The following is a 22,534-nucleotide window of genomic DNA, read 5'->3' on the forward strand; positions in this document are numbered from 1 at the left end:
GTCCCCTCACCTCTTTCATTTCACTTCTTCAAACTGCCTGCTATCCTTTATTTCCGCGGCCCCAGCTCAAACGCCGCCCCCCCCCCCCCCCAGTGATGGCAGATGCCGGGGTTAGCAAACATCTTCTGGTTTGGTTTATTGTTTATGGGGGTTTAATGTCCCAAAGCGACTCAGGCTATGAGAGACGCCGTAGTGAAGGGCTCCGGAAATTTCGACTACCTGGTGTTCTTTAACGTGCACTGACATGCAAAAATCTTTTAACTTCCATCTTTATTATTATTTATTTAACAAACACTTACTACTACTACTACTAAAATGCTGTGAGCGGAGAAGCAGAGAATCGACTTGGTAACACAAGCAGATCCTTCGCGAGAATAAAATGACATGCCTTTGCGTTCTAACAGTTCGCCAGAAGAAGGCTTTTCAAAGCAGGCCCTTTAATAATCGGAGACAAGAAGCTCCCAGCTGGCTTCGCTGTGAACTTAAGATCTCCGATATCGCAGGAGAGTGGATGCGCCAGCTTGTTCCAGCTGGCTTGGAAACCAGAGAGGCGAATAACGCTTAAGAGTGAAGGAAAATGCGCAACACAAACACGCCTATCACTTCGTCCTGCTCGAAGATTGTAAACTGAGGGGTTTGACGTCCGAAAACGACAAATTGGATATGAGAAAAGCTATTTATTTGGCACGAGATATGAATTCAAGAAACGGTACACGGTTCGATGTGTACCCATAGCTACGCATATTGCAAAATTTATTAGTATGAAAATGCATTGTGGTTAGAAAATGCATAAATGCATCAGAATCGTATGCACTTAATCTTGCTCGTTTCGCCCCTCCGCGCCGTGATAAGGCGCTGATAAGTCGGGGGGTCGACGGTCGCACGATGTTGATAAAAAAATTTGCGCCGGACGTACTTTGATGACACAAAATCAAGTAGTATGCGCCTGAAAATTCCACCATCTGTTTCTTTACCTCCGGTTACAGAAAGCATAAGTCGCCATTACAAAATAGGAATAAATATTTGTACTAGTGCAGATTTCGAGCAAAAAAGAAATGTCGGCAGACAAAAACATGTCCTCAACGTCACTGCAGTCAGCGCCAAAATTAGCCATAGCACGTCACCTGCGCCGTTCTGGTTGAGATGGCGAGATGGTCAGCGCTACCTTCGCGCTGGAAAGCGCCGTTTAACGCACCTATCCGACAGCATGGAGCAGAGAAAGTGGGTATGCCTGGTTTGACGTTTCCTATCTGCCCATATGCTACGAGGGACGCCGTAGTGGAGGGCTACTGGTCATGTTTGACTACCTAGGGTTCTTTTAACGTCCACCGACGCAGCACAGAACAACGACGCTTTTGCATTTTACCCCTATCGGGATGGAGCCGCTGCAGCCGGGACTCATTCGCTTGGTTTATAGGGATTATATGGGTTTAACGTCCCAAAGCGACTCAGGCTATGACAGACGCCGTAGTGAAGGGCTCCGGAAATTTCGACCACCTGGCGTTCTTTAACGTGCACTGACATCGCACAGTACACGGGCCCCTAGAATTTCGCCTCCATCGAAATTCGACCGCCGCGGCCGGGATCGAACCCGCGTCTTTCGGGCCAGCAGCCGAACGCCGTAACCACTCAGCCACCGCGACGGCTGGGACTCATTCGCGCAAACTTGGAACCTACATCCCAGCTCGAAAGCCACTGAGCCAACGCGACTGGTGCAAGAAACAAGGTTCCCTTTTCCGGTTATTAGCCGTAGGAGAAGCTCGAAGGGCGGTAGGCGTCCCCAAATGTATCCGCTATGTTTCGAAATGCATCTCCCGCACGCTGTACCAAGTCGTATAGGAACCAGCTATCAGCATTTGCAGGATGCCTCTCAAGTTACGAGCTGCACTTTTAAGTTACAAAGTGGAGAACAAGGAACAACCACACTCATTAATCCAAATGCTTCTTAGGCATCTTTCTAAACGCTCGAAAAGTTGGGCTTACCTTGAATCTTGAGACTGAAGATCAACGTGGCGTTTGCACAAAGCACGATGGTGTTATAGTCCCTGCTCTGTCCTGCTAGCGCGATGATTCAATCCTTGTCACAACGGTTGCCCGACAAAACCTGGAACTAAATCGTGCTATACTCTCTTCACCAGCAAATTTTCTTTTCTGCTGTCATCGTTAAATATTGCCTCCGCATGTGCAAACGCATGATCATGTGCATATGGCCGGACAAGGATACATATCTCTTGTCTTACCAGAAGATTCACTGCACCCCCCCCTCCCTCATTTTCACCTAAGACAGGGAGCGCATATCGTTTTTCAAGGTATCCTGCCTTAACTCGAAGATCTTTCCCTTGACTCCTTGCCTATCTCTCAAGCAGAAATGGGCGTCAAATTTGTTGACGATTTTCGTACATATGCTGCGCAAGGCCGATGACATTTCTTTTCAGGATCACTTCCGACGATGCAGAAAGTCAGTTTCCCAGTTGTAGAAACCGGAAGCTTCGCTACGCAATAGCACTATCTTCTGAAGCACACACGCGTGCTCGCGTACTGCAGCTAATCTTGACACATCTCGCTCATTGTTCGGACCACCCTGCATGCCGTTAAAAATTTTCGCTCTCGCATTTAGTCTCGCTGATACTTGGACCGCAGGTGAAAAGAAACAAAAAAAATGTTCGGCTCTTGCAGCCGGGAAAAGTTAATTAAGCTCACGGACTAGCTGTCCAATAGTGATGAATTTTGCGCTAAACACCCACTCCTGCAAACCGCGTAGGTAAGGCTGCAGCGCATGAACGGACACTATAAAGGCCGAGTGACATTTAATTAACAACCGTGAACAAATTTCACTGGAACATCGTTTTTAAACGAGATAATCAGGTGTTTCCTGAAAAAACTTGGCACAATAGGAAAACTGAGCGCTAACGGAATACTAGGAGCCCGCCCACAGCCAGTGCGCGCGCTCTGATTGGCCCCGATGCGGCAAGCGCGCGTGTAGCTACCGGGTACCTTGCGCCATCTGGCGCCCCCTCAGGGCAATCTGCGCATGCGCACTGACGGCGCGTGGTCTCCCGGTACTCCGTTGAAGGGACTATATGCAATGAAAAGTCGCTCGTAAATGTTTTCAATGCTTAGAAATGATGCTAAGAAGCATTCACACCAAGTGTGAGTCTTCGGAACTGAGCTGGCAATTTATTATGAATTTTTAAAAAACGTGTTTTTTTTAATTCCCGGGCCGATTGGTGTGCTCGTAGAGACCGATCCTGAAACTAAGATCGTGAAAAAAGACGTCACTCTGCCCATGACGTCAGCAGGCCACCACACGCTGTCGTTCGCTGGAGCCACGACGTCACGGGCACACTTCCGGTAGCCGTGAAAATCGTCTGCTCGTGCCGCCGCGCGACCCTCTCGGGCAAGCGCGAGCCAGGGCATTGCCTTCGCGCATACGGTTTCAATTTTCCTCTGCCGTCTCCTTCTGTCGGGAGTTCCGGAGCCACTCGCAGTGGATCGCCGAGTCGCTACTGTCGTCGCTGGCGTTCAGCCGGCTCGATGCCCATCGCGGTCGCGAGCAGTCGCGCCTCGAGGTCCGGGTCCAATACTGCTAACTTCAACAGACGACAAGCAAAGAAACCTGACGCGCGCCGCAATCCCGCCGCCGACGCTGCTGCTAGGGCGCGACAACCGGAAGTTGCAAACCAAACGTCAGCGGATGACGTGCTCATGGGCGGGGCCCAGTCCCAGAGCTGTTGTCTTTATTTTTGTCTGGTTCCCCGCGAGTACGAGTTGAGGGAGGAGAGGAGGGGTGTAATTTTTAATCGTCTATATCGTCGTTGTTATTGATGCTAGCTCAAAAATTCTTGCACTGGGGTGACGAGTGATCGAATGCCTATCGTCTGCTTTACGTAATCTCAAATAAATTTATTGCATAGTACCTTTAAAGATGCATGGCGTGGCTGGAGGTAATGATATGGAAGTGTAAATGGAACTGTTTTATATACACGGCCCTCTGCTCACATCTACGTAGTTAGGCTGGTAATTACGACTGACACCTGTGTTCACAACGGCACACCTGCCAATCATGTCCTCCCTTGAACAGTAGGAATCCACAAAAACGTATTTAACAGGGTTTTAACTTACGGCCGCTAAGGTCACTTGTGAACACTCGATTAACGAGAGGCAACGAATTTACAAGTTTGGTTGGTTTGGTTTATGGGGTTTAACGTCCCAATGCGACTCAGGCTATGAGACGCCGTAGTGAAGGGCTCCGGAAATTTCCACCACCTGGGGTTCTTTAACATGCACCGACATCGTACAGTACACGGGCCTCTAGAATTTCGCCTCCATCGAAATTCGACCTCGGTGGCCGGGATCGAACCCGCGTCTTTCGGGCCAGCAGCCGAGCGCCATAACCACTCAGCCACCGTGGCGGAAAATTTGCAAGTAAATCCAGAACACACTGAAGGCAGATGGAAGCAATATTTAATGTAAATTCTAAATTAATTAGTTTTGATAAGCCTATAAAACTAATGTTACGCAGGCAACCGTACCAATCTATCGAGACTCACATAATAGTTTCTAAGCATCGTCCATGACGTTCACACAGGAGGAGGCAAGAACATGCGTAGACAACCAAGACCAAACAAGTCCTCCTTTAAGGAGCAAACCACAAACGGTAGCCTCAGATGGCTCACTAATGACATGTTAAGATTTTACGCCCAGTGCGCTGCTTTTCGGGAGCCAGAACATTCGTTTCCGGGTGCTCTAGTTACGACCGAAAAGAAAAACACACAGAGAAAAGATGCAAAATGTTTATTTCAAAGCAAAATGTTTATTCAAAAAAAATTTCGCGCTGCTTTTCGCGAAAACATCTGAAACAAATCCGATCCAAAAGTTGTGGCTGCTTTGAGAAAAAAGGCAAGTGACACTAGCTCCAGTCCCACAAAGCAATGGCAAGGCACACGGTGACATGAAAAAATATCCAACTCCTTCTCAAGTACATCAGCATACCTGATCAAATCCAATATTCCATAAAACCAATGCGACAGCACTTGTGATAATCAGCACGTTATTGTGGCAATGTTTTACTTTGCACACGATATGCACGAGATGACCACGTGCTATAGGAAACAAAAGTCTCTACGATGTACTAGCGCCGGCTGGATTGCATCGCCGCGTCCTCTGGCGGCCTGGTTGTTAACGACAGAGGGCGGGCAGCGCGCCTTCGTTTCTTATTCCCTGCAGGTGCCTTTCCGGAAGCGTTGGCGTGACGTTCTTCCGCTGCACCCGCTAGGAAGACGAGGACTGGACAACGGCACCTTTCTACACTATCCTTTTTTTTTTGCTTTTTCGCTCTTTGAGCTAAGGCCAAAGCATGTGCCAGCGCTCGGCTTGAGACAACGGACACGGGGCATGACGTCGCTTCACCCAATAACGAATTCCAGTGGAAAACATGCACGCAACTAATGGAGCCCCAACAGAATCGTTACAATGTCTCCGACCAGATGGCGCTAGTACTTCGTGAAGACTTATTGTCCACAGTAGTAAGAGAAGATTTTATGGCGCTTTATTTAAATTCATAATCCTAGGACCGCTAGAGTGCTTCTTCCTCTTAACAGGAATTTGGTGGCATCGTAGCTAAAAAAACACCAACACCGCTCTTAAACGAGGGCACTCTATCGGTAAGGAGAAAAGCGGGACTCCAGCCCGCATGCGTAGAACTATGCCACCACTCAGGTTATTATTCTGCGCATGCACGCGGGCACAACGCAATTCGCCTAACCCCTGTTCAAAATCTCCCGATTTTTGCAATATCCACCGTGGTACAAATCTACATTACTCCGTTGACAGAATCACCGCAATTGCAGATGCTTACTGAGAGACTGCGTTTTGCACAACAAAAAGAATTGAATTCTTGCAGAGCATAGTTTTATTTCGACAAAATTCCTAAGGAATAGAATCGTAGTTTCGGCATCACAATGAGAGAGAGAGAGAAATAAAAGGCAGGGTGGTGGTCCAGGCGGGCGTACAAGAGATGAAAGGATGCGAAAGGGGAAAAGGAGAGCTGTAACGAGGTACGACTGCCTCGATAAAAAACAAACACAAATTAAAACAGCGCCATCTGACGCCGCAGATAAAAACGAAACAATGCACTGCGACTCGCAAGCGCTGAAATCAGAAACGTTTGGTACAAAGTGCGTTTACATAACTTAGTGCGGCATCGTCCACAACGTCCACACAGCGAATGAAGCAGAAAGTTCTTGCGGGCTAGTTGGTTCACTGCAGAAAAAAAGTTGGTACTGCGCGAATTAGACACGACAGAACAGGAACAAACACGAACCAAACACTGCACCTGTGTTGTCGTGTTTGTTCCTGTTCTCCTGTCGTGCCTAATTCGCGCAGTATTAAACTTTTTTCTGCGGCGAATGAAGCCAACCCTCTGAATTTCACACTCCTCTGGAAAAGCAAGAAGCGCTTTGAGCGAACGCAAACTCTCGTCCCTCTTTGTTTAAAAGTACAAAATACAACAAATACTAGGAACATAAGAAGGCTGCACGAATTCCGGGCGATTAAAGGGTAACGTTTTATTTCGCTTTCCCAACTTTCGGTCCTCCGTCATTAGTGAGCATAGCGTAGACGTATTAGAACAGAAGCGTACTGGATTACCGCACGCCATCTGCGCATGCGAAGGGAGCCCTTCTGGGCCCGCCCCTGCCTCTGCGCGTGCGCATAGGAGGCGCCCGGTAATTCAGCGCACGTCTTAGGCTGGTACGTCACCGCCGCGCTAAAACTCTCAACCGTTGTCGCCCACTCCGACCAATGTCATCGGAAAGCCGCTACCAAACCCTTGAGACCGAAAAGAAAGGAAAGCGAACCGCTACACAGATCACGGCGCCATCTCGTGCAACGAAAACAAACTCACGGAGAGCCCAAATCGTCAGGGGGCGGCTTTGCGCCACGCTGCGTGCGGCGGCGCGGGACCAAAAGCTCTCTGATGCGAACCGGCCCCACAGCCGAGTGCCGGGAACGCTGGGAGCCAGCTCCTCGAGGAGTGCTTGCCAGGTTGGCCTCGCGGCGGCGCAGCGGACGCCACTGCGTGGACGGCGTCGGCTGGAGCCCAGGGGATGTCGGAAGAGGTGGCCATTCACCCGTGCCCCAATGGCCGGGTGGTGACGACGGCGGCAGCGGTGGTCTAGCCGGCGGCGCGGACTCCGGCAGTGGCGGTCTCACTCCCGTCCACTCCGGTGGCGGTGAAGCCGGAGGTGGTGGCTGACTGGGTGGCGGAGACCGGGGCAGAGGCGGAGCCGTAGGCAGGGTCGGCGGTGCCGGCTGCTCACTGGGTGGCGGAGACCGCGGTGAAGCCGTAGGTAGGGTCGGCGGTGCTGCCGGCCCGGAAGGTCCCCAGAACCAGGTTTGCAAGGCGTGTTGTCCCACCTGTGGCGACCCAGATGCACCGTGGCCAGGACGCCATGCTTGCTGCGAAGGCGGCTGACACGGAATCTGCGCTCGAGGGGGCACCATCACTGAATACTGAGGCGGGCAGTAGTAACACGAATAGAATAGCGGCGTGGGCACTGGTGACGCAAGTGTGAGGCCTGGAGGCTGCACTGGTGGTTGCACAAGGGTTGGAGGAGGCACCGACGACGGCTGAGGAGGCTGCTGTGACTCTGGCTGCGCAGGCGGTGGCGGACGTGGTGGCAGCGGCGGTGGAGCCAAGGGAGGCGCGTCCCGAAGCTGAGGCGGCGGCGCCACCGAGTACGGGCGCTCGTCTTGCGGCGTCTGGGAAGAGGGCGTCTGGCCAGACTTGTTCGGCAGCTGTTGTGGCTGATGATGCGAGCCCTCTATCGGCGGCTGTGAGGAGGGCGTGCACTTCTGCTGGCGCCGGCTCAGCTGCAGCGGACATTGCGGCGCATGCCCCTGGCTGAATAATCGGCATCGCGGAGCATGGCCCTCGGAATGTGGATGAGCAGACTGTGGTGCTTGCGGACGTTCTGGAGGCACCGTTGATGATCTAGCTCGTGGCTGTACGGCCGACCGCCCACATTTGCAGTTCCCTCGACGCGGACGCTGCCCAGATGGCGCTGAGGATGCCTGCCACTGCATCGGTCGCAAAGCGCGAGGGTCCATCCATGGCGGAGGCTGTGGCTCCGATGCTGAAGGCTCCCCTTGCTCCTGGTCTCCTGACCACACAAATTCTGACTGCCAGGGACTCAACGCATACACTGCAGGTGCAGTCTCTCCTTGCTGCTGCGTCGGCAAAAATGAGGCACAGTCTTCTTCTGTCAGCGGTTCATCCTCATATGCCAAAGCCGAGGGATCAAGTAGCTGTGCATGATACCCAAATGCAGATTCCCATTCGCTGGGCGACGGCTGTAAGGGGGCTGCTGCTCCTTGAAGCTGCGTGTGCGGTAATGAAAAATAGCTGCTTTCTTGCTCCAATGGTGCTTCAAGTTCTCCCTCCTCTTGCTCGTCTGAGTACATATATTCAGACTGCCAGGGGTCGGTCAGTGGCACCGCTAGCGCTGAATATGGCTGAAGCTGTGTCGGTGGCAACGAAAAATGGCTCGACCATTGTGGTGGCTGTGGCGTGAAAACTTGTCCTTCCTGCCCTTGCTCTCGTTCGCACAAAAATCCAGGTTCCCACGGGTAGGACGGCGGTCGACGTGGTTCAGACTCCGACTGAGCCTGCGTCTGCAGCGACGGTGGAGATTTCTGACGCTCTGCAGTCTTGGCAGACGAAGGCGGAACAGGTTGCGGCTGTGGTGTCTGTTGAGGCGGCAACGGATTCACCAGCGGCTGGCCTTCTTGCATAAGAGGTGCATTCTGCTGCACCGGTGGCAGCTGTGCCGAGGGAGGCGGTGACCCAACCTGGGGCTCTGTCACCGCGGTCGAGGAAGGGAGCACCGGTGGTCTCGGCAGCACTCCTGTTTGGGACTGCACTGACGGCGCCACTGGTGTAGGAAGGAGCGCCACACGAGCCATCTGCGGCCACTGTGGTAGTGGAACCAAGTATGCAGTTGTCGGGTACTGGGTCCCCGGCTGCTGACAGTGCAAACCTACACTCGACGGCTGTTGCGGCGAATACAGCTCTGTTGGAAAGAAGACGGGCGATGCTTCGGAAGCTGTAGAGGACGACCCACGCGTCTGCTGCGGCCACAGTTCAGGAAAACGCGCAGCGGCAGCCCCTGGCAACACACGCGTACTTAGTCGCGCCTCTGGCGAGAGGCCGCCTCGCATTCTCGACGCGTCCCCAACAGAAGAAGCTGGAGATGAGACAACGCGGAGCGGATGGATTTGGGCTGTCGGCCGAGTCTCTGCTGCGGAGGCTTCCATCATCTCCTGCTTAAGACCACCGACCACAGTCTCACTGCTCTCCTCAACCGTACACTGCTCAACTCCTTCTCCTGCGCCACCAAACTCTCGTCTCCTCAGATCAGATTCACACCGCCTGCCTCCAGTGTCCACGTCAAAGGCAACGGGCTCCAACTCGAACCACGTTTCCCTCCATCTTCGAGGCTGAAGACGCGGATCACGGAGCCTTTCCATGGTAACTGCCTCAAGAGGGATCACGAGCTCCGGCAACGAATGGGCTCGCGCCAAATTTCGCCCAGAGCCTGCAATGGAGTGGAGTTGCCAGCTGCACTCCGGTCGGCTACTAGCAGTCCCGTCCTCGCCGCTTTTACCGCCATTAGGCGCACTGTATTTGTCGCAACCAGTGTAGAAGCACGCATCCACTACACCACTGCTGGAAGCTGGATTTTCCTCGCCCACGACACTTTCGGCTGGGCACGGCTCCCCGCTGGCGCCGTTGGCCGTAGAAAGTTTTTTCTTGCGGCTCTCTTTGAAAAAGCGCAATATGAATGACATTAACTTTGCGCCCCCTGGGGCAGCCTGCCTTTGCGGCCGCTTGCGGGACACCGCTTCCGGCGGGGAGATTTGGAGCGAGCCGCCGCTCGTGTCAGAGGACTCGGCCTGACCGTCGACGACGCAGTGCTGGTCCAAGTCTTCTGGATTGGAATCTTCAGCAGAAACTGGAGATCGCCAGGCAGGCGGGGTCTCCGCCGGCTCGGCCGAGAATGTAGGCGACAGAAACGGCATCTCAGCAGGCCCTAAGCGTGACCAATGCTCACAGAGTTCCGTCGTACGCTTGCTGTCAGCCCCTCTGGCGGCCGCTACGGCACCGTCTGAAACAGCCCGCGCGAGGGGCCGCTCTGGTTGCCTCTCATGCGTTCCACGGTTAAGACCGTCATGGGTGTGAAAGCGGTCAAGAGGCCCGAAGGACACCGGCTTCAGATCGGGTGCCCGGCTGAGCAAGTGCCTTTCCAGGAAGTTTCGATGATGCCTCGGATCCTGCATGTCGGCTCTCTGCGCCACCAACGGTATCGCCAAATCGGGAGCCGCGGCCGTTTCCTCGTTGGAAGGCGGACTACGACCGACGCCAGGGTCGTTGTCGTCGTCGCACGTAGGCTTAGCCATACCTCGGGCGAGAACGACGCTTCTGCCCGCAGTTCAACAGGCCGAAGCGTTAAAGTGAATATTCGTGCCGGACAAATGCCCGGCCAGGTTCCAGTTCTTCGCCGCAGACCTCGCGTATTTTCTACTCCGACTGAAACAATGCTTGACCACAGCCGTCGCTATGTCTTGTAGTTGACCCTGGACGCGAACAACGCGACCTCTGAGGACTTCGGGCCTGTCACTTTCCGGTATCTCGTTGAATTCGAAGTGACGTGGCAGAAGGGTAGCTCCCAAAGAGTGAGCAGGCTAGCAAACTGTCCAATGTCCCTGAATTTCAGTGCCGTCCCTAGGTGGCGCGAGGTAACGGAAAACGCCCACTTGTTGCGTATTCTTCGGCCCCGCACACCGTAATAGTCACTGCACCGCCACTCGTTGGATTACAGCAGAAAGCAGGGATGATTTCTACAAAAGCTTCTCCCGTCGACTTGCCAGTTTTCGTACCGCGCTTTTGCTTTTCCGGACCGGGATGGGGCGTTGGTGGGCCGCCGGGAAGGGACCCACTAATCCCGACGACGGCTTTGCCTCAGGCAGGCCGTACCGCTCGGACACGAACTGCCTCTTCTTGTGTCTGCATAAAACAATACAAAAAAAACGAACACTGAAGCAAATGTCTTTAGAAGACTAGTACTTTCTTCGGACTCCATCAGACAGCGGTAAAAGAGCAGAAAAAAATACACGTAGCCGAATTAGCTTGACGGGTCTATAAAGCAACACGAATAATAGTGTTATCCTTTACGCATCTTTTTACAGTTCGGCAAAACCCCGGTGTTTGTAAACCAACAAACCCGTGTACTATGAACCCAATATAAATAGGGCTTTTCGTTTTCTGGGTGTATTTTTTTTTCGGAACTCGAGGTAAAATCGGGCCACACGTTTTTTCGTTCAAATCCGGGTATAAATCGGATTATGCGAAAGCATTAAATGGCTATGACCCGAATTTCGCATCAGAAAAATTTTCTCCGCACGATTAAGTCGTTCTGTGAAGATAAATGTGCAAAAGTTTGGTTGCGTTAGTGGGTGATGAGATCCCGCTGTGGGAAAGATTGGTCGATGTGGTGTAATTAGTTAATTAATTAAACGCGAAAATTACAATTCGACGTCACAATAGCCACGGTCGTCGACATAGCTTCGCCGCGCGATTGTGCCGTTCTATAAAGATATATGTGCAAAAGATTGATTTTGTTACATAGTGCGTGTCGAGATCTTGCCGTGGGAAAAATTTGGTTGATTAATTGTAATTAGTTAATTGATTAAACGCGAAAATTACACTTCGACGTCACAATAGTCCGTGTTTGTGTCCCGCGTTTCGCGTCAGCAAAACTTCCGCACTCCGCACGATTCGCTCAGCGAAGATAAATGTTAAAAAGTTTGTGTTAGTGCGTGATGAGATCTTGCTGTGGGAAACACTTGGTTCATGAATTGCGATTAGTTAATTAACCATACTTCGACGACACAATAGCAACGGACGTCTGTATTAAGCACGAGGCCGGTGATGATTTTCGCGCGGGGGCTCAGCTTAGCACACGGGACAGCTAAGTTCCCTAGAAGGCTTATTTCAGGGTAAAAATCAGGTTTAACCAAATTTTTAAGACATCTGTTGTGGGTGCAAGATTCGGGAAAAGTGGGTTTTACCCGAAAATGAAGGGCCCTAAATATAAAGAATGGAACGAAGTGAGCGATTTAGTAATTTCAGCAAACACTGCGGCTCGTCTAGCGCGGTCCCCGAGCCCCCAAAAACGCTGCATTCACGAGGGGGCATATGGCATTTTGAACAAGAGGAATCAAAAATAAAAATATAGTTATGTCCAAATAAATATATATTCTTTTATAGCCTGAAGCTGTTTTCGCAACGAAAACAGCTAGTATCCTTTCAATAAAGTATTCCACAGCGGGAAAGAAGAAAAAAAATTCGTTGGAGGCACTTTAGACATCTCTTAACTGCGGGAAGGCGAAGGCCGTTTGCGACTCGTTGCAGTGATTTGAATTTGCCGCGCTTGAATTCATTTCACGACAAAGGAGAGCAGCTTGCGCGAGCGTGGCGCCACGTGGCCTAGGTCACGTGCCTAGGCAGGCCACGTGACCTAGGTGGCGATGTAACGGACAGACGGCCACCGCGCGTACGAGCCATTAAAGGCTTTCGCGTTTAAAAAGAGTACCATGCAGAATAAGTGTGGACTAAACAGAGGAAAAGAGAGTCAAAGAGGGGCGAGGAGGCGTCAATGCTTACGAATTCCTCAAGTGCGGGTGCCGCAGTGATCTCATATTTTTTTTTCGCAAGACAGCTGCAACGGATACATGAGCTTAGATAGCCGAAGGATTCCTGTATCCTGTACCGTCATGTTTGTCGAGCACTAAGTGACCACCGCGCCGGTAAAAAAAATTTTGGCGCGTTTCAACCGTAACGAACGTTATAACCTTCAAATCGAGCTAGACTGTATTCATAAGGCGAAAAACTGGCGGACTGTGCTCCGATAAGACCCTGCGGCTTCAGCAGCCCCAGAGACCCAGTCGCGCAAAACAACAGGCCTTCCCTGAAACTCGTGTTAGGCGGAAATTTCACCTATTCAGAGTTCACGCGCCGTCATGCTGACTAAACGTTACCGCACTCTATAGAGAAAGGAAGCTGTCCTGTATCGGCAGTTATATACAGACACCCTTCCGTCGCCCCAAAACCAACTGCCCAGACACACCCCCCCCCCCCCCCCTCCGGTCCTTGACCACATGGAATGCGAATATGCGTGGCCTCTCAACCGCCCATTCCCAAGCTTCGCGGGAACACCGGCTCCACCTAACAAGTTAGAGCTTACCAAACCTATTTTCTTTAAATCACATATTCGGCATCGGCTTGGTAATATATCCCGGTCCTCTACGGCTCAGTAACTTGAAATACACGACTAACTTTTAAACAACTAATCGTAGCTTTTCGCCAGTAGAGCGCGGAAATTAAACGGCAACAGAAAGAGGTGTTTGAGCTTGGCTTTAAAATGCTTTCACTACGAAGAGTACAGGCCACCGAGCGTCCATGCAGCGTACGAGACCTCAAAAGCGAGCGGGAAATTTGCAACACATTTTTTTTTTAAATTTCCGCTTTCACACCTCGCGGCGACGCGCGGTGCCGGGCTTCCGCGCGAAAACCTGGCCTACGACATCACGACGTGTAAGTGACGTCACCAGCCGCGGATTATAATTGGTTCACAGTGCCAAACTCTTTCAGACGTCAGGAGCTACCACGGCCGCGGCCACTTCGCGCGCGCCGCAGCCAGGGGAGGTAGGGGAGGGGTCGAATGGGTGGGACCGGCTTGGCGTGCGAGGGAAAGGCGCGAAGATGCGGAAGTTCAAATTTCGTCTGCATATAACTCAGCTTCCACAAAACGCATTAAAAAAATGCCTCCTGGAGGATAATTATGAAGCGGCGCCCTTAAACATCCCAGACATATCGTAACTCTATCGAGAGCCCCTTTCCGGGGCCCTTTAAGACTTTGGCTTATGCTGATGACGTTCTCCTCCCTTGTTCTGATAGAGTAGGTATATAAAAAAAAAGCAGGCTTGCGTGGGTTGATGGTTTACGGTTTAACGTCCCAAAGCGACTCAGGCTGTGAGGGACGCCGTAGTGGAGGGCTGCGGATAATTTCGACCACCTGGGGTTCTTGAACGTGCACTGACATCGAAACACACGGGCCTCTAGCAATTCGCCTCTAACGAAATTCGACCACCGCCGCAGCCGGGATCGAACCCGCGTCTTTCGGGTCAGCAGCCGAGCACCGTATAACCACTGAACTGAGCCACCGCGGCGGGGCGGGGGTTGAGAGCACTTTCATCCAGCCTGACGTCACGCGAAGAAGCGTCCAACAGCGCGCGGCGATCCGCGGGAAAGTGAGCCGGTTCCAAAGCGAACCGGCTCGTGCATATACCCCCAGGTCGGAGAAATAAGGAGCTTTAAAAGCGAGGGCAAAAAATTCAGGGGTGATCAACTGGATTACATTCAAAAAAAAAAGCAACGCACCTTAAAACAAAGACTAGGTGAGGAGCTAGGTACTAGGTGAGGGAGCTAGATGAGGGAAATAGGACGAAGGTTATTGACAATGGAGGGTTTATTGGGTTTTGGTATAAATGAGACCAGGGACGATGTCCAATCCACTTGGCAGGGCGCCTGAACTTCGGGCGTTGTCGGACTACCGTGTCAGTGCACTGGACATCTTGGAAAATGGTCTCCTACGCACAGGTTGCATTGCTGTTGGGTGGCAAATTGAGATGTACGGTCGCGGCAACAATTGTGCGGGACGTAGGAAAAGCGTGGCGAAACTGCTTTCCACGCGCCGCGGTGGCTCAGTGGTTAGGGCGGTCGACTACTGATCCGGAGTTCCCGGGTTCGAACCCGACCGCGGCGGCTGCGTTTTTATGGAGGAAAAACGCTAAGGCGCCCGTGTGCTGTGCGATGTCAGTGCACGTTAAAGATCCCCAGGTGGTCGAAATTATTCCGGAGCCCTCCACTATGGCACCTCTTCCTTTATTCTTTCACTCCCTCCTTTATCCCTTTCCTTGCGGCGCGGTTCAGGTGTCCAACGATATATGAGACAGATACTGCGCCATTTCCTTTCCACCAAAAACCAATTATTATTATTAAACAGCTTTCCACGTTACCTGACGACTGCGCACGCCCGCTTTTTCGTCCCTCGCAGACACCCGTGTATCCTCACTCCTCAGTGGCGTAGCCAGAAATTTTGTTCGAGGGGGGCTCATGTTACAACGCGGCCTCCTCCTTACAGAATTTGTAGAGGAATCAAATGCAATAATCATAACTGCATTGCCACTGCCAATGCTATTACGTATTAGATGCTGCAAACAGTCTTGAACGCTGCGCACTGTCTTTACAAGTAAAATATGTATTTTTCATAAAAGAATATATTCGTATGTCCCAAAAACTGTGGCAGAAATAACTGACACCGATGCTTCCATCTATTTTGTCTATCTTGTAAAGAAAATGTCTCATGAATTTTAGGTCTACATCAGTTGGAAACCAGCAAAGCAGTGCACGTTCCTGATATCAATAATCAAGTTGAGGACAAATAATTTAACGAATCTTCGTCATTCAAGAAGGAACCTTGATTAAGAATTTGCACTAATGTAATGGCCAGAAAAAAAATCTCAGTGGCGCTGTCCTTCGTTCCAATGTATTGCGCGGGCGCAGCTCTCACCGGTCGAGCATTGTAACTGCACCGAATTTGTAGTCGCAACAGCCAGCACATATAAAAAGCAGAAGTTCTGCAAAATACGCATTAGAAATGCGAGGATGCAATGGAATACCATAAAGGCGAAGATAAGGGGGGCAATTAACTACCACTGCAAACAAAGTTCCCTGCATGTATACACAAAACATGGGAAAAAGATATTTAAACACACGTATATTCTCTAGTTAATTTACATACCTAAGTTAAAGTTGCTGTACATAATATGTCAAACAAGCCAAATAAACGTGTTGCGCAATCACAGATAGTAACCTTTACGCATAGTAAGACAGACTATCCTGCAAGAATAAAACTATGATCGCAGAAATCGTGACATGTATTTGGGCCATGTGTGCGGTCGCGACGGCGCCATATCGATAGAATAATACAGGAAGCATGCAGAAGTCAATACGAAAATGTGTATCTTAAATGCCTGCAAAGCGGCAGCAAACATTCTGCACAGAAAATTAAAGAAGGATATTGGCCGGCCTGGTTCAAGATGGAAGTAAAACAAGGTAGCTAAAAAAGGAAAAAAAAAAAGGGGGGGGGGGGGGGGGGGGGACAAACGAAAGCCCGAGATGATGCGACAAGTTGAACTACCCAACATCCGAGAGTTTGTGTTGGGAAACGCCGTGTGGGCCGGGCTTTCAATGAGCAAGGTCGGTCAAATTGGTTATTTATGTTCTCGTAATTTTCGTATTCGTCTGATAATTTTGATCATGATGCTAACTGTTACAATAAACGGCACAATATCTCGTGATGTTAAAGGCTAATGAACAATCATATGTTTTTGCTAATTACGCGTCTATGGACCTGGAGGAACAGAGCTTTTTACTCGCATTGGTTTTGCTGCTTCTCTATGTAAAGGACCAAGTTTATAAGAAACTTATATCCGTAAAATTTAATAATAATAATTGGTTTTTGGGGGAAAGGAAATGGCGCAGTATCTGTCTCATATATCGGCGGACACCTGAACCGCGCAGTAAGGGAAGGCATAAAGGAGGGAGTGAAAGAAGAGAGGAAGAAAGAGGTTCCGTAGTGGAGGGCTCCGGAATAATTTCGACCACCTGGGGATCTTTAACGTGCACTGACATCGCACAGCACACGGGGTTCGAACCCGGAATTGAAATCCATGCGCTCCGTAGATTCCGCGGCAGCCCCGAGATGCCGCGACGAGCCTGCTCGTCATCGAAACGACCTTGAAACTGTCTGCTCGGATGGGGGCTCCTTGTATTATGTGACTCCGGATGCATGGGCGTTAATTGCGACGAAATCCAGCCTGAGTTCGCAATGTTCGCGCCGAAATGTCTTTTCGAACGTGAAAAAGACATTGTAGACAAAATCCGGCATGATTTCCAGCGCCGGCGGTTGTTTCGGTCAGCGGTGCATAACAGTACGAAAAAATTTCAGGGCGGGGGGCTGCAGCCCCATAAGCCACGCCCCTGGCTACGCCCTCGTCACTCCTATACCTGCACCCACCGTGTGTAGATCGGAACCTGTGCCAAGTGCCGCTGCGTTACAGTGGAGTAGAAAGGCTAAACAAATTGGCCAGCAAGTGTGCAGGAAACCAGGTAGCCGAATCCCCGGGACGGTTCGCGTTCGTCGCGCGCTATTGGCCGCTTCGCCGCGTGACGTCAGGCCGCCTGGCGGAATTGGAATACACTCAGAATTAGAGTCGACTGGGTTGTGAAGGTCAACTGACTCATAATTGGAACAGAATAAAACCACAACTAGCACAGACTCACAACTCGAATAGATTGGCAACTGAAAGTAGAATGCAACACGTCCGTACACACGCACGCAGGCAGCCGGCAAGCATACGCATACAACCACAAGCCACTTATGGACACTACAGACGCCTGCCTCACGGAAACCGTGGGCTCCACAGCAGCCTTCTTCCTCCACCTTACCCTCTGTACAACCAGCACTCACACAACCGGCCCATACACCCCCCCCCCCCCCCCCCCAACCCTCGCCCTAGAAATACACGGGATCGCCGATGGCATCACACACTTCGCCACTCTACACCCCGCACCCGCATACGTAGCCGATACAGACTCACAGGCAGCTATGCGTGCATTTCACGAATGATCCCTCCCCTTCCCAAATCCATCGGCCGCAGGTGCCACCCTTACAGCATTGAGCCCACCACCGGCGACCCTTCGGTGGATCCCTGGTCACATGGGCACTCCCGGCAATATGGAACACTGCCTTACGCACTGCCGCTCAACCTTCCAGACGTGCAACGCGCCCTCGTCACCTCGGCCCAGGACCTGTTAAACGCCTAACATAACATAAAGGCTCATTTTAATAAACACGTTTCGCCACCACACCATAAGGTTGATGTCATTCGACGAGCAAGCTTCAACACACGCATTCAAGCAGGAAAGCTCTCATCAATGTGCGGACATAATTCAGCGAACCACTGTCTTCGTTACGAAGCGCAATCACGCGTGCCGAGCGGGAAATCAAGACACATCGTGCGCCTGTGACAAACGGCATCCGCATTGCTCACCGGCCTGAAGTACAAAATGTGTCCCGATTTCCTTTAAGGCAACGCGCAAATTGCGTTTAGACAGCAACGGCGTAGTCCGTTCACTTATCTCCGCACCTGTCGACACCTGGGGCCGTATTACGGAACTGTCACAAATTCTATTATTATTGACAGTGACGTCAAAATGACGAAACGGAGAGACGTCGCCGCGTGACGCAACGAGGAATCAGCCAATTACAGCAGGGCGGCACTCCGATAGCATTTAATTGCACGGCGAGAGACCGTCTGCTAAATTTTTGTAAAAAACTTCAGAAATACGCGGCGATGAAAATAATTAATATTTTATTTTGACAAAACAATGTGTTTAAAGTTGGAGAATATTAAGCGAAACAAAAAGCGTTCGAAGTTGTTCTATTAAATTTGCTGGTGGGTAACTTTTGCTGCCGCGGGGATGCGCTGACGGCGGTAAAACGTCAAGCCGCTTTGCGCGAAAGCAGCCGATTCCACGCCGCGTTATTGTTTGTTACGCGGCGTCTGAAATCAAGCTACTGTGCGGTTGACCTAAATGCGCACAAAAATTTGAACGAATGCAGTGAAGGCTACGTGCCTACCGAGCGAACTTGCAAGAAGCGCTGGGTACGAAATCGGCGAAGACAACTCGTTGAAGTCTGTGTTGTTCGGCTCTTTCGATCGATTGCAAAAATGCCAAAAGGGTGAGGTGTTGCAGTATGTGATGTATGGTCGTCTGTTTCTTTTCCCTTGGGAAACAGAAGACGACCACTAAGTGCAATTTGCTGGGAAAAATGAACTGCTTTGCCAGCATAAGCGTGTTTTATTTTTTCAGCACAGAGGTGACCGCGGGAACCCACCCCTCCGGCGCGCCAAGTAAGCAGATTGCCTCCCTCCAACACCTGCCGCACGCATTTGCTTGCCATAGGTTGTGCGATGCGGACGTGCGCCCCGTTGCCAACGGCAGGCTGAAAGCCGCCCAATGCAAATAACCGCAGTGCCCACAGCACCTGCCGCCGCACCGACAGCGCGCTCGCACGCGCACCTCCCAGTTCATCGGCGACTCCACTCCGTCGCACAACCACTCCAAAGTCCGCCTATCCAGTCGAAAAAGGCGTCCAAACAGCTTGTCCGGTAAGTTAAACAGTCAAACGTGTCTTCTGCGCCGGCGCCTCTCGTACCGCCGCCGCCATTTTCTGCTAAAGACGAGGCGGTCAAGGACGTCACAAAAAACTGTCAATTAGCGCCTGCATATTTAGCTGTGCAACGTCACCACTTCTGCCACATCCGTGACGTAACCTGCAACCAGCCATGACGCAAAAAAATCAAAATGGCCGCCGGCCACGACCGCCGAATGGGAGCGAGGCTAACTGACACGTTTTTTGACAATTTTTTGACAACTTTGCTATTTGACAGTTCCGTAATACGGCCCCTGGATGGTCATATGGCAGGCCGAGAGCGACAAACGAACAAGTACTATTAATAATTCAAACCATGATTGTAACAGACAAGGCGCCCGACCGACGTCGTGATTTCCGAGCGAACGAACCAGCCAGCCCGCCAAAACACACGTACGGACGCACACACACCACTTCGCACAGTTTCCGAGGCGCTTCAACAACGTGAAAAAGAAAAAATGCCCGCGCCCGAAGGCGCGATTTCTCACCCCTGCCAGTAAGCGCCGCACATCACTTCGGCTAGGTCTCCGACACTAAATTAACGACCAAGTGGAAACACCACACGCCGACAACCATGGAAGCACGCACGTCGGAACGCGCCATGGCGATCAGCGCCAGGCTCTGGACTAGCGCGACGGACTCCAACACATTCATCGCCTAATGCGGACATCATCTCACACTCAACCCGTATGGGCGCATACGGGTGCGTACATAATCCGGACAAAGAACGATGGGGGCCTCATCTACGCCGCTTAATATTAGTGAATTCACCCCACGGCGCATTAGGCTTCCCTCGCCGCCTCAATAATTTAGTGAAATATATGGCAAACTGGTCGCAAATCACAACCAGGAAGGCTTATCAGGCAAAACAAATCCTGAAAATATCGCGAACAAGCAATAAAAACCATGACGGAGTTGGAAAAAACAGCGAGAACAAACGGACTACCGAGCCGTTACGCGAGCCCGCGCTTTTTCGTTCCGTGTCCCGACGTTAAGAGTAAACAAAATCGGCTTATCACTCACTCTCTTCGCTCCTCGTAGCAGGCGCGAACCACAATCACGAACCACCACAAGCGGGACACAGGCTCATCCTAAAAAGTCTAGTGTCACAGTTTTCAAAAACTTCCTCCACGGCCACACAGCGCCCAGACGCGCTCGCGCCCAAGAATTAACGGACTGACAAAGCAAAGGCAAAGGTTTAAAAAATTGGCTCTATAGCGCCATCGCTTGGCGTGAAACTGAGGTATTCAAATTAGTTCAATAGTTTTTCATTTAATTTCAGCTAAATTGGCGCTGAAGTCGTGAGCATTATTAATCACATTGATTTTATAGTGGTTACCATCACTACTGGACAAACTATTTCACTTTTATTTCTTTATCTACTTGGAATAAAATGACGTAGTGAAGCGACGTTGAGAGAAGGCGAGAGATTTATCCCTTCGTCTTTATTTGATAAATGCCGCTTAGCTTTTCTTGAATCAACTTGAATGGCATTAATCCTCTTTGTGCTTTCATGGCAAAAAAAAACAGCATGCTCAAGCTCAAATATATAGGCGAAATTTGGGCGCGACCAAGAAGACGGTTTCGGCAAGATGGTGCCTGAGACGATTAATGAGCTAGGTTGAAGCTGGTATTACGAGCATATCTGACATTTCGGTTTTTGGCGCAGCTACGAGAGGCTTATCGGCGACGAATTGGTGATAGTAACGGGCTTTCAGCTGTTATCATAACATTGCTATCTCAATCACGTCCGCAACTGTCTTGGTGCAGTGTGCTTGTCAGCGTGCGCCGCCTCGCGGCGTCCAGTAGCGTTTTGGAGTGACATGGCGCGGTGAATGCTGGTGGTTTGAGTCAAGGCTTTAGGCTGTAGTGCGGGGTCGCTGAAACTATTCGCAGCGTTCCTGCAGCCTCTCGCGCGACGTTTATTCGCGCAGCAAGGTTTACGTCGAGCTGTACGTTCACGCTACGGGCACGGAAGTGTGGTATCCGTCTTTTCACAGGTATGAAACGGAACAAGTGCATTTCACGATGACGGAGTCAACTGTGATATCCGCATGTTTAGTGCAGGCGTCGGCTTAGCTTGCTGAAATACGGAAAATCGAACGGGAACCACATGCAGCTGTAGTCACAGGCTGTTCACGTAAACGCGCGCTTCAACCAGGGGCAGTTAATCGAAACGAAATCGATCCCTCATTTTCCTACTGATTCGTTTCTTCGTGTCGTTCACGCCCGAAACCACATTATCACCTTGTCTAGAGGCTTGACATTGTGAAGGAGCATTGGAAGACTGCATTGGCTTTCCAATCGATCGCAGTGCCAGTAATTCCTCCAACACTTTGTGTGTTCGGGACGAAACGCCAAGGTAGGCAGGCAGATGAGGAGTGAATGAAATGAGACTCACCATGCATGGCATCGTCAATTCGAGCATCCTGTCCGCAACAGATGCATCGTCTGGAATCGTCCCGGGGCAGCGACGCGACGCTGCGTACGCCGAAGTCGACGCGCGCTTCCTTCGCCAAACGCCGCGTCATTTAATACTTTGCCGTTATCTCTGATCGGCGCGGCTAGTCGTCCGTGGCTCGCACTCGATTCCCAAACTTTGCTCGCGTTGCAGCCACCGGTTTTCGCCCCCTGAATTTTATTTCGGTGACGCTTTGCCACACCTGGCGGGCACAGTATTTTGTTCGTTACACTGACCCTGCGCTACTCAGGCATAATTTCACTGCTTGCCGCTGAAAGCTAGTTACGACAAAACCGCAGGACACCGGCGGCAAGAAAAAACGGTGCGTTGTGAAAAAAAAAATGAAAATTTTTCTACCTTCGCTATTTCTCATTGGTAGCAAACCGACGAAGCTAGACGCGAAACGTAGTGTCCTCCGCCAGTCGTGGGCGAGAGATGGCGCTGCCGCAGAAACCGATGCGGCGCTGGCATCGAGGCACCCTAAACTGAACTGATTTCAATGAGAAGTCGGACAGTTACTGCGCCATTTACCCGCCGCGGTAGCTTCCTTTGGAGGACTCGTTCCAGCGGTGGCTTCCTTTGTTTACATGTAACTCGGTAACCTCGCAGAAGCTTTCCTGTCTTCTCTGCTTTTCTCTTTTGTGCTTAATCTCCGTGACATTACGCTTCG

General features: G+C 51.1%; 1 protein-coding gene across 2 annotated transcripts; it reads right to left on the reverse strand.

The window, feature by feature from the left end:
* Positions 1–4,779: 4,779 nt before the first annotated feature.
* Positions 4,780–21,891, reverse strand: LOC144104611 (uncharacterized). 2 transcript variants are annotated; one of them, XM_077637722.1, is made up of 2 exons: positions 21,805–21,891; positions 4,780–11,065 (listed from the first exon to the last, which is right to left on the reverse strand). In XM_077637722.1, exon 2 carries the CDS (start codon positions 10,456–10,458, stop codon positions 6,901–6,903), a length of 3,558 nt encoding a protein of 1,185 aa, XP_077493848.1. In that variant the 5' UTR covers positions 10,459–11,065; positions 21,805–21,891; the 3' UTR covers positions 4,780–6,900. The 2 variants fall into 2 exon arrangements, with proteins under 2 accessions (XP_077493848.1, XP_077493847.1); XM_077637721.1 differs by lacking the exon at positions 21,805–21,891 and adding an exon at positions 20,427–20,564 and having other exon boundaries at positions 4,823–11,065.
* Between the last annotated feature and the right edge of the window lie 643 nt (positions 21,892–22,534).

The sequence above is a fragment of the Amblyomma americanum genome, chromosome 9 (assembly GCF_052857255.1).
Source record: "Amblyomma americanum isolate KBUSLIRL-KWMA chromosome 9, ASM5285725v1, whole genome shotgun sequence".
In the NCBI taxonomy this organism is placed as follows: Eukaryota; Metazoa; Arthropoda; class Arachnida; order Ixodida; family Ixodidae; genus Amblyomma; species Amblyomma americanum.

Bases quoted from the DNA above. Each gene is read 5' to 3' on its own strand.
- LOC144104611 (XM_077637722.1), bottom strand. From the start codon at position 10,458: ATGGCTAAGCCTACGTGCGACGACGACAACGACCCTGGCGTCGGTCGT.